At 33.9% G+C, this 12,161-nt stretch overlaps 1 protein-coding gene across 1 annotated transcript; it reads left to right on the top strand.

Moving 5' to 3' along the window:
• The first annotated feature begins 240 nt into the window (after positions 1–240).
• LOC122595312 lies at positions 241–1,904 on the top strand. The gene is made up of 2 exons (XM_043767687.1): positions 241–899; positions 950–1,904. Exons 1-2 carry the CDS (start codon positions 241–243, stop codon positions 1,902–1,904), a joined length of 1,614 nt encoding a protein of 537 aa, XP_043623622.1.
• The last annotated feature ends 10,257 nt before the right edge of the window (positions 1,905–12,161 follow it).

Here is a 12,161-nt window from a genome sequence, read left to right on the forward strand (position 1 = left end):
AAATTTGCACCATTTTCCCTTGCTCCTTCGGGTTGGCGTTTTATACGCTTACTTGGGGAGTTAAGGGGAAATGCTGTCAATTTTTCCTTAAACACTCAATTTGTTAACATGTCACTCACATATGAGACAAAGTATTCAAAAAGTGGGTTAGGATGACTACCTACAATAATCCAACCGTACGTTACACTTATCATATCATACATGCATTTTATTAAAACATGTTACTTTATATTTATACAGATGGAGCGTAGACATAGATGGATGTATGAGATAACAAGGCATTCTGAAGAATTTGATAATGGATTGACTGAAATTATGAAAGTTGCTGAAGAGAATCGGAAGAAGAATTGTAGAGAAAAAATTTGTTGTCCTTGTAAAAGTTGTCAAAATTTAAATTGGTTTTGTGATGCTATAGAAGTTAGTGCACATATTATAAGTAATGGGTTTATGAGAGACTATGTTTGTTGGTATATGCATGGAGAAAAACTAGTCAGGGAAAATTCTAGTGTTTCTTTATTTACTCGGGTTAATAGTGATGAAAACAATGATTTGTACAATAATGACAATGGTAATAATGACAATGGTGATGATAACAATATTGGTGATAATGACAATGGTGAAAATATAGATAATATGTTTAATGATGTGGAGGGTGATATTGATGAACATGATCATGATGAATTTCAACAACTGTTAGCTGATTCAAAAACAAAAGTGTATGACGGTTGTCAATATTCCAAGCTTTCTGCTGTGACGGAATTGTTAAACTTAAAAGCGGATTATGGATGGAGTGATAAAGGTTTTACAAAACTTTTGGAGTTCATGCATAACTTGCTCCCTACGGGCAATAAGTTGCCAAAAACAACATACCGTGCCAAAAAGTTGATTTGTCCGATGGGGTTGATAAAAAAAGAATACATGCATGTCCAAATGATTGTATGTTGTATAGAAACGAAAACAAAGATTTGCACAAATGCAAAGAATGTGGTGCATCACGGTATAAGCGAAACAAAGAAACCAATCTTAACGATGATGTCACAAAGAATGGTCCCCCTGCTAAAGTTTTATGGTATTTACCCATCATACCAAGACTAAAATGGTTATTTGCTAATGCCAAACATGCAAAGTTGTTAAGGTGGCACGAGGATGAGCGTAAAAAGGATGGAATGATAAGACACGTAGCTAATTTTCCCCAATGGAGGCATATTAATAACAAATATCCTGAATTTGAATCCGAGATTAGAAATATCCGTTTTGGTCTTAGTTCAGATGGGATTAATCCGTTTGGAGACATGAGTAGTCAACATAGCACCTCGCCAGTACTCCTATGCATATACAATCTCCCCCCTTGGTTATGCATGAAACGAAAATTCATCATGATGTCTTTGTTAATACAAGGTCCAAAACAACCTGGGAACGAACTTGATGTCTATTTGGCTCCGTTAATTGATGACTTAAACACATTGTGGAATGAGGGCATTGAAGTTTATGATAGATATATGAATAAGAATTTTCGGTTGCGGGCCATGCTTTTTTGCACTATTAGTGATTTCCCAGCATATGCAAATTTGTCAGGATATGGTACTAAAGGGGCTATGGCATGTCCCCATTGTGAAGATAATACATGTTCGAGATGGTTAAAATATTGTAAGAAAACAGTTTATATGGGTCATAGAAGATTGCTTCCATTGGGACACTCATATCGTAACATGTCTAGTTTGTTTGACGGTGAACCTAACCCGGCTAATTCAAGACGTCACATTGTTCTACATGGAAAACGACGCATACTTGGTGTTGAGAATGTTGTAGACGAGGAAGAATATGATCAATTTGATGAGCTATCTCCATTTTCTATGGCTAATATTTTATCAACGGATGATGTTATTGCAACACCATTTACTTAAGATCAGATCACACAGAAGGTGTGTGGACCGATGCACCTCACGCTACATGACGGTATTAATTTTTTTACATGTAATTATTTGGTTTGATATTAAAAGGTAACAATCCATTTAAATATTAACACAATATTTTTTTTTCTCTAGGGAAAGATGCAAGAAAGAAATAGAGATGTCACAACATGTTTCAATTTATTATTGATTTTTGTTTTTAAGTTATGCATTATGTTTTTAAGAAAACTAGCAATTAATTATAAATATCATTTGTGATTAGTGTCTTTGTTATAAAAGATACCAAATAAACAAATTTCTTTATATAACTTAGAGAGGATAAATTAATTTAAAAATTACAAGATTTTATTGGTGTATTTACATAATTTCTTTAGTTTAACAATTACAAGATTTGATTGGTGTATTTACATAAAAATATTTAAGACGTCTAAAAAACATATATATAGTGAACTTGCGTTCGGTTTATTACTGTTAGAGGTGGCAAATTTACAAGAATCAAACAAATTTACAAAAACAAGTTACTTTGTTTCTCTGTAATGTAATCGGTTCTTGGTTTCGGGCGTGTTCGGTTTCGGTACTATTCGGTTCGGTACGGGTTCGGTACGGGGAAACCGAAATTGAATACCGATTTCTGTAATACATATACTACCAGCAGACATTGTAGGTTGCATCAGGGATTATACTACTACTGCTACGGTTAGTTACTATTAATATAGATTAGCGTCAAAGTGAAACACCATTTGCTGATATGTATATATAGTCCAACTATATATTAAAATTAAAACTATGTATAATAAGACCACCAATAACAATATAGCACATATTATTGTACATCTGTTCCCATTTTCTGAAAGGATATTAGCAATTGTCTTGTTCATCTCTTTATCTATTTATTATAAAGTATATATATATATAGACTACTGTACGTTTGTACATCTTTTCATTATTATGCATTAGCATCATGAACAACTTAAAATTATGGGAGGCTATGAATGGTCAGCTTCCTTGCATGATGTACATCATTTGATGCTTTTAAGAGGCAAATATACTTGTATTCTAATTTCCTAGAAATTGTAGTAAGTTGGCTCGAATAAAGTTCACACATTTCAATTTAATTAAGAATGATGGATATTAACTTTATGTAAATGAAGGCCTGCTTGCAACTGTTACTCTTGAGTATCTAGATATCAATTAGCAACAGTAGATAAATGATTTAGTTTGTAGAACGAAACTTTTACTCCTTTCTAAAATTATGCTTTTTGATCATTTTTACCCAAATATACTTACATGTCAACTGTTTTATAGGAACGCAAAAGTTGTTACTTGTTGTTACCCCATGTAGTTACTAGAGAAGTTATTTGTGCACAAGGGGTCTTATGGACGAGGTCAGACATGTTACATGGGTCACGAATGTTGGATGGGTATGCGAAGGTGCAATTGGACACTGTTGATAAGGACTATACTTCTCTTGATCTACCGGTGCCTAGTGATGAACATTTTAAACTTGCGGATGCTATTGGCAGCTTCATTCAGTGGCCCAAATCACGAATCAAGGTACTACTTATACAAAACTACAAGCCTGTCCTCTATAGTAGTCTTTTAGTGAAGTTTGTAACTAGTGGTTTTTGTTAATAGCCATGTGGTCAACCATCTTCAACACCCGACCAAAGAAATGTTAGATCTTCTTCCTCTAAAAATTCTACTTCAAGAATACCAGCAACTAGGACTTATGGTGATGCATCGGTAAACATAAGAACCCTAAACTTAATATATATTAAGCATGAAAATATATATTGTAGTAATATTTGTTTGCGTTACTATTAATACTTATTCATAGCCATCTTCTGCTCCATCGCCGACATATGATCTTGAAAATCACGATTTAGAGCTGCATAGCTATAGTACTAGAATCTTGAGGAGGCCGGAGTTTATTCAAGCGTACTATCTGAGTTTGATGAGCAGAAGTAACCCTGGACTCACGATGTCTCATGAGATTCGGGCTGAGACTTTTTCATCACTTTCCCCTATGTCTATAGATGTCACTCCCATGGAGGTTATGGCTTTGCTTACAAGACAAGAACTTGAGATGACTATTTTAGCACTCTTTGTATCGTAAGTACAGTAATATGTCTTAACTTATTATTATTGTCAATATGACTTTTTTTTTTGTATTAAATTACATTATAAATGTATTGTCTTTTTCTTACTCAGGGCTTTACATAACAGTATTGATACAGACTTAGAGCGAAATGGATGTGCTTTCTTAAACCCTTTTTCAGTTAATGGTTCAATGTGTCAATGGCACCCGATGGTGGTTGAAAATTATTTAAGGGAGTCCTTATGTCAACCTAACATAAGAAATTATCTATTACCGTATCATCAAGGGTATGTACCATCAATCAATGCTCAATTTGTGCTATCCATAAACTGTATATTTGATTTGTGTTATCTTTGTGTAGACTAACCGGTTAACACTTCCTTACATCATTAGGGGTCACTGGTCGCTTTTTATATTGCGTCCTAATGAATTAACCGGGTACATTCTAGACTCCATACGTAAAGGAAAGACCGAAGACCACTATGGGTTACCAAGCTTTGTAAAAAAGTAAGATTTTATGTTATATTTGTATAGAATTTACAATTGTTTTGTTTGACAAAGTATTAACACAACATTATTTTTATATGATTTTAGGCTTTTTAAAGGTTTTCGTTGGATCTTTCCCAAGGTAAACTTTTATCTTCTACAATTATAATCAACTTATAACAAAACAATTACTACTTAGCATTCTAACAAGAGGTACAATATTAATGGCACACAACCCGGCCTTACGATATGTTTTTGTTTTCATAGGTATAAATAAATCTGTTCTTGTGTTAATCATTAGTCTTAACGAGTCCCTGTTTTATTGTTGTTAGTGGTCATTTAGAAGATAACTTCATTAGCAGGAAATAGCATGGATGATACTATTAATATTAATAAAACGATAGTTTTCGGGTCTTAAATAAGTAACAGACTAACGAGATTGAAGTCGGATTGTATAGTCATGTGATATTGAGTATTCATGTCACTGGAAATAAACATAAAGGATAAAAATAAGCCATGTGCAGGAGCTAATATAGAAATTTTACGCATGTTTTCTATTTGTATGCTTGATGTTTATTATATATATGATTGTCACTAAAATTAGGTCCAACAACAACAGTTTAATTGGGAATGCGGATATTACGTGATGAATTGGCTATATGATTTTGTAAAGTATCAACAATATTCTTTCCTGGCTTATGTAAGTAATTTGATATGTATTATATTATTTAATTTGGTTTTTGCAATTTGTTTTCTTTTATACACAAGCAATTATAATGTTGATTTTTTTTCTTATATTTGTAGATACCTTGGAATGATACAAGACCATACGAGCTCTCACAACTAGATGACATGGTTAAATTTTGGACAAAAGCAATTCCGGTTCCAAAGGACTAAAGTATGGACTTTGCATTGAACTTTGACTTTATTATTAGAAGTTTTATATGACTTTAGAAACTTTAACTTTGTTTAGTTTATGGAGATATTTAATTGTGAATTATATATTCTAGTTAGTAGTTTGATTATATATTCTAGTAGTTTAATTGCCCATTATGTAGATTTTACATTAGGTACTAGTAGTTTGGATTTGGTATATTTTTTAATGAGTACCAAGTTTATTTTGGATGTTTTGGTATGATTGTTGAGACTCGAGAATATGTAAAGAGGTTTGTTTAGGTTTTGTGTGTTTTGGTATGAATGTTGAAATGTAAGAGCATTGGTATAGCAGGTGCCATGGCAGGTTTGAAATGCATGCAGCAACAGTTTTTTTTTTTAATTTATGAAAATTAATAGAGACCGGTTGAGTAAAAAAAAAAACAGGTCTTGAAAAAATTGAATAGAGACCGGTTAAATATAAACAAACTGGTCTCTATGTGTTTGGCGGGAGGATATTAAACAAGCAACAAAGAATAGAGACCTGTTATTTTGTAAACAACCGATCTCTATTATAAGAATAGAGACCGGTTGTCAACCGGTCTCTATTCTCAAGACCAGTAATCATAGAGACCGGTTGTTTAACCGGTCTCTATCCTCTTTTTTTGTAGTAGTGTATGTTGTTGTCGACAAAAGAAATAAAAATCCAATTAATGCTAAGCATTAATCATCTAGATTCCATATGGCTATTTCGATTGACACAAAACCGAATACCCCTAAAGAGGGGTTCGGTTGACTTAAAAGAGAGAAGAGAAAAGAGAGGAATTATTTTGGGTTTTTACAAATCTAATTGTCTTACAAAATCCTTAAATCTTAACCCCTATATATGGGAATAAATATTAGGGTTTAAAACTTGATGGACAAGTTTAGTCAAGGCTTTCTAAGCCTTAGAAAAACCGGCCCATCTAAGTGAGATTAGGAAGTTTCTGTAATTTCTAATTTTGACTTAAGTCCTTCTCTTTTCAATATATTAAATTAATAAATGTTTATTTAACTTTAAATGATCGTTTATTAGTTATTTCATGATCATATTAATTAATATATTACTTTAATATACTAATTAATAACATAGAGTTTACGTGTCATTTTGTGTGACCCCGTAGGCTTAAATGATTTTCGGATATGCGTTGATTATAACGTGATCACATGTCAACAACTCCCACTTGAGCATGTTATTATTAAAGCAATAACATTGGTTAGCATCTAGCAACATGCCAATATTCCTGGAAATATTTAAGGATAGTTTCTTAAAATATCATTTGAAATGATTTAGTCTTTAATATCCCTTTGTTTAGATACCCTTGTTAATTATGAATATGGATTAATATCATTTCATAATTTAACGATTATGTTTCTCATTTTTACAATTAATCAAGATTACCAAATTAGTTAAGACCACCTCTTGAGTTCATTTGGGTATGCGCATACAAACATCTTAATTAATCAATGAGGGCGCCAAATGGTATCATACTTCAGTTGCAAATTTAAGGAACAAATCCTATATTGACAAGTGTCTAGCCATGTCGTTTCTCAACATTTCTGAAAATAGCCCTTTATTACTACCGTGTTCAGGATAGTTAGAACTATATCAATAAATGCAACCCACACATGCATCACTCACTTGTATCTCAAGTCTAAGGATAAATAAAGTAACTATTTCACGAATTTTATTTTATGACGCCGATCCATAAAATGACAATTCGTTAAGTGGGGTAAGTCCAATATTCACCTTTTTGAATATCATGTGAGTTTGGTACGATATTCACCATCTTCAAAATATTCCCTTAAATATTTTCACCAATCTTTCACAATTGTCTTACTTTAATTATATACCCATATAATTAATCAACAATGGACGTTTAGAATATTCAACTAATATTTATGGATCTAAACATGCAAATATAGGACACAGTTATTATAAAATGAAATTACTTATACCGCGTATAAAATTCATTTATTAAAATAACAATTGTTTAACATTCCATTATCCAAATGTCAATCACAGATTTACATGATATAACTAGCAATATATAAGACATATGCCCACAACATGCTTATTAAGCTTTCCTTTTGACAAAGCCTTTGTAAAAGGATCCACTAAGTTATAATCTGTGTGAACTTTGAGTAATTTGATTTTACGCGATTTGATTTGCTCACGAACGTAGTGATATCTTCTCTGGTAATGTCTGGCACCTTTTTGAACCCCAAGTTCATTGGCAATGATAATTGCTCCTGAATTATCACAGTACAGATCCATAGGTGTGTTATTTGAGGATTATCACGTTAAAATCCAAAAATAAACTTTATAATCCAAACAACCTTCATGTCGTCTTCTTTGAGACGGCAATACACTCAGACTCTGTCACATACATAGCAACTGTGGTTTGCTTTTAGCTTAAAGCATTCCACCGTGTCTTTATTGAAAATGAAGACGTATCCCGACTGATATTTTGAATCATTTTCATTAGTCCTGAAATCCAACATCACAATATCTATTCATCTTGAATTTTGGATCAGGATTTCAACCATACACCAAGAATAATTCTTTAGTAGCACGCATGTACTTAAGAATATTCTTTACAACACTCTAATGATCCTCTCCAGGATTTTGCTGATATCAGCTAACAATATTTCAGCGAACACAATGTCAGGTCTAGTGCATCTTAACGCATACATGATAGATCTCACAACCGAAGCATAAGGAATTTTTCATACGCTCCACCTCTTCAGGTGTAGAAGCACCATTCTTGCTAGATAAATTAAGTCCTTCTTGTATCGGTATGAAACCACGCTTAGAATTCTCCATCTTGAATCTCCTTAAGATCTTATCTATATATGGACTTTTACTTAGTCCAATCAACCGTTTACTTCTATCTCTATAGATCTTGATTCCAAGAATGAATGCCACTTCAACCCAAGTAACATTACTCCCACTAGCTTTGCGATATACACATGGCTCCTCAGGATTTTGAGCAAAACCAAACTTCTTGATTTTCTCATCAAACCTTTTATTCCAACTCCTTGATGCTTGCTTCAATCCATAAATGGACCTTTGAAGTTTGCAGACTTTGCTGGGATGTTTCGGATCGACAAAACCTTCTGGTTGTACCATATAGACTTCCTCGTCTAGAAAACCATTTAAGAAAGCGGTTTTGACATCCATTTGCCATATCTCATAGTCATAGTACGCCACTGTGACTAAGATGATCCTAATAGCTCTAATGTCCGCAACGGGAGAAAATGTTTCCTCATAATCAACTCCATAAAGTTGAGTATAACCTTTTGCCACAAGACAAGCTTTATAGGAGTGTACATTTCCATCCATGTCGGTCTTCTTCTTGAAGATCCATTTATACCCAACGGTTCTACCATTTGGTGGAAGATCAACCAAGCTCCAGACTTGATTATCTTTCATGAATTTCATTTTCACATTCGCAGCTTCAAGCCATTTGTCAGATTCCGGATCTGATAATGCAGCTTTAATATTAGGAGGTTCATTCAAATCTCCTAATACGTGTTCTTTAGATTCAATCATCTAATCTTTCACGAGCACGTATTTTCCTTGAGGACCTACGAATTGGAATCGCTTCATCATAATCTTCAACTTGAAGTTCATCTAGAGATTTATCTCTTTGAACATTTTCCCCCCCAAGTTGAAGATTGCTAGTATTTTCAGTAGTATTTTCAGAAGTTGACACATCTTCTTGAGCCTCATCAAGTTCAACAATCCTCCCACTATCTTCTTAAGATATGAGTTTCCTTTCAAGGAACTCTACATATCAAAATACTTTGATAGTGTTTCTGGTAGGAAAGTAGAAGTAGTAACCCATTGTTTCCTTTGGATGTCCTACAAAGATGTACTTAACACCACAATGCATGCGGTGTCTTGTCAACCTTCTTGGTTGGAACCATATTGAGAATGCGTGCAACAATCTTTAGAGCATAATCCCAAAATGAAATGGGAAAGTCTTAAGGTTCATCGTTTTTGTCACCATGTTCAACAAGGTTTGATTTCTCCTTTCAAATATACCCTTATATAGGAGTAAGCTCTTGAATAAATCCACAAGCTTTTAGATGATCCTTAAAGTTTTGGCTTAAGCATTTTCCACCTTGATCCTAACGAAAAATCTTGATGGTTTTACCAAGTTGATTTCCTACTTCATTTTTAAACTCCTTGAATATTTTGAAGAGTTCATGCTATGTTTAAGCTAATAAACATAACCATAATGACTGAAATCATTCATAAAAATGATGAAGTAGCTAGCATCTTTCCTTGACACTTGCCTAAATGGGCCACACACATCCGTGTGTATTAGTCCAAGTAGCTCATTAGTCCTCTCCGGTTTTATGTGAAAAAGGTATTCTTGTCATCTTTCCGAAACTTCAAGAAATGCATTTGCCAAATGATTCATCATTTGTAAAATTCCTTCATATTGAAGTCTTTTAATGCTTTCTTGCTAATGACAATACCAAAACACGCATTTGTCAAATGATGATTGTAAGATCTCTTCACTTTGAAAACTTTCAACGCGTTTCTTGGTAATGTCAAATACATGCATTTATCAAATGATTCATCATTTGATTGTAAGTTCTCTTCTCATTGAAGACTTTAAATGTGTTTCTTGACAAAATTAAACAAGATGACAATGTCAAAGATAGTTAAAGTCTAAGTTAAATTTGACTCTTTTGCTATTGAATTATTATTTGTATAATAACACATATAATTCAATTGTGAAGATACTTGAAGCACTGGCCGAACCACCTTGCTTCTTCTTCGCATTCAACTCAGCTAGATACTTTAGCCGTATGCTCCTTTTTGCCAAAAGGGTCTTTTAAGGTTTTGAAACTAACACAACTTGTTTTTTCTTACCAAAGTTATTGCCCTTAGCTTACGGTTGTTTTGCTTTTTGAACCTATCCCCCCTTGATCATTAGAACTTGGGGATGTAGCAGATTTCTTATGGAAGCTATTTCTCATACTCAATTAATATGGCATGAAGTTCAGCTATGGTTTTACTCATGCTATGCATATTATAATTGTGCACAAACTCTTCAAAATCCTTTTGAAAAGACTTTAGGATTTTGCCAATAGTAATAGCCGGATAATAAGCATAGTACAACCTTTCCAATTGCTCAAAGTACCTCTTCAACTAGAGTACATGAGGACTAATCGGTGTTCCTAGCTCGTGTCGCAAGCCATGAAGTTGATCAACTAGGTCGAACAACTCCACTTCGGCTTGCTTTTCGTACAAAGACTTGAGTTCGTTGAGCATATCACATGGGAATGAATTCTCAAATTGCTTTTGAAGCTTAGCATTCATGTTTCCAAGCATCAAACAAGCAACCTCATTGTGTCTATCGTACCGAGCATTGTATGCAGCCAACTCTCTAGTTGAAGCATTTACTCACAGAACAACGGTATCTGCTCATCAATGACATCATGTTTCTTTTCAGCTCTTAAACTACTCTCAGCTGGCAAAACCAGTCATTGAAGTTGGTTCCAGAAAGTCTTTCCCTTTCTAGCATCGACCTGAAAGCCGATTGGTGTATGTTTTGAGAAGGATTTGTTGTTGCCATCTTCAAAACAGACAAAAGTTCAATTATCGGTATTTTTGACAATTAATCCTTAAGAAATGTAATTTACCCTTGTTAATTTCATTTAACATCTAATTTCACTAAGGCTAGGATCCAATTAACATACACTCATTTCATCAGTTGATCTGCTAGAAATGATGGTACTCAAAAGGTAATCGATGATCAATAATTGCATTCATGCAATTCCTAGTGATATGGGACTTACAACAACACTGTAAAGGGGTATTAAGTGTTTTGTAAACATGTTTCGTCCCATCTTATGCCACGGGTCAAGGATCTCACCTCTTAACTCGTTTTAAGTCGCCCAATTAAGAACATGTAGATAGTCCACCGCTGGTCTCACAACGGAGTGGTAATCTACCTTAAGGAGATACAATTCGCCTATGGTCTCACATAGGAGCGAAAAGCACTGGCAAGTGTTCTAAGCAAAGTGGGTGTCATTGACTTAACTTTAAATGGGTAATGCATTTGATGTGAATCAAAAGTTTATGTATGAAGACTCATGCACGATCTTCATAACATAATATTTTAATAAAATCATTTCGTATAGTCTTAACAACACAAGAGAGCTCGGTAGCTCCATTTGAACGCACAAAGAAGCGCAAGCGCAAAGGTTTGCGATGAACGTAATTAAAAACCCGCCCTTTTAGAAGGCTATCGCACTCCGACTTATACGTCTCTTAGAGTTTGTTCACATGGGTGAGTCGGTGTATCTCATGGTTGTAAGACTCCAATTTTATTAATGAAATCTCTATTTCGATAGTTCTTAGTCAACTTTATATTTTTCCAAGAAAACAATTTTTGCATCACCTTTATACAACTTATAAACAAGCAAAAATTAATAAACTTACTAATTACCGAACTACTTAATCATGTAACAAGTTAAGGTGGACCTAAACATGGTTACTATTGTTCATGCATATGTTTAAACCCGGCTCCCCCTTCCGAAGAAGAGGACCACATACATCAAGTTACCTTGATTGCGTAAGCCTTTAAATAACTTAATTACCAAGTAATAACACATAAGCATGCTGACTGGAAATTTCCAGCAGCTTCACGACCTGTTTAGACCTATTTCTAGTCCGATTCAGCTTTCGACCAGAACTACAAAGTTGTAGCCCTATGTGTCGACTATATACA

This window comes from Erigeron canadensis, chromosome 1, assembly GCF_010389155.1.
Source record: "Erigeron canadensis isolate Cc75 chromosome 1, C_canadensis_v1, whole genome shotgun sequence".
Taxonomy (NCBI): domain Eukaryota; kingdom Viridiplantae; phylum Streptophyta; class Magnoliopsida; order Asterales; family Asteraceae; genus Erigeron; species Erigeron canadensis.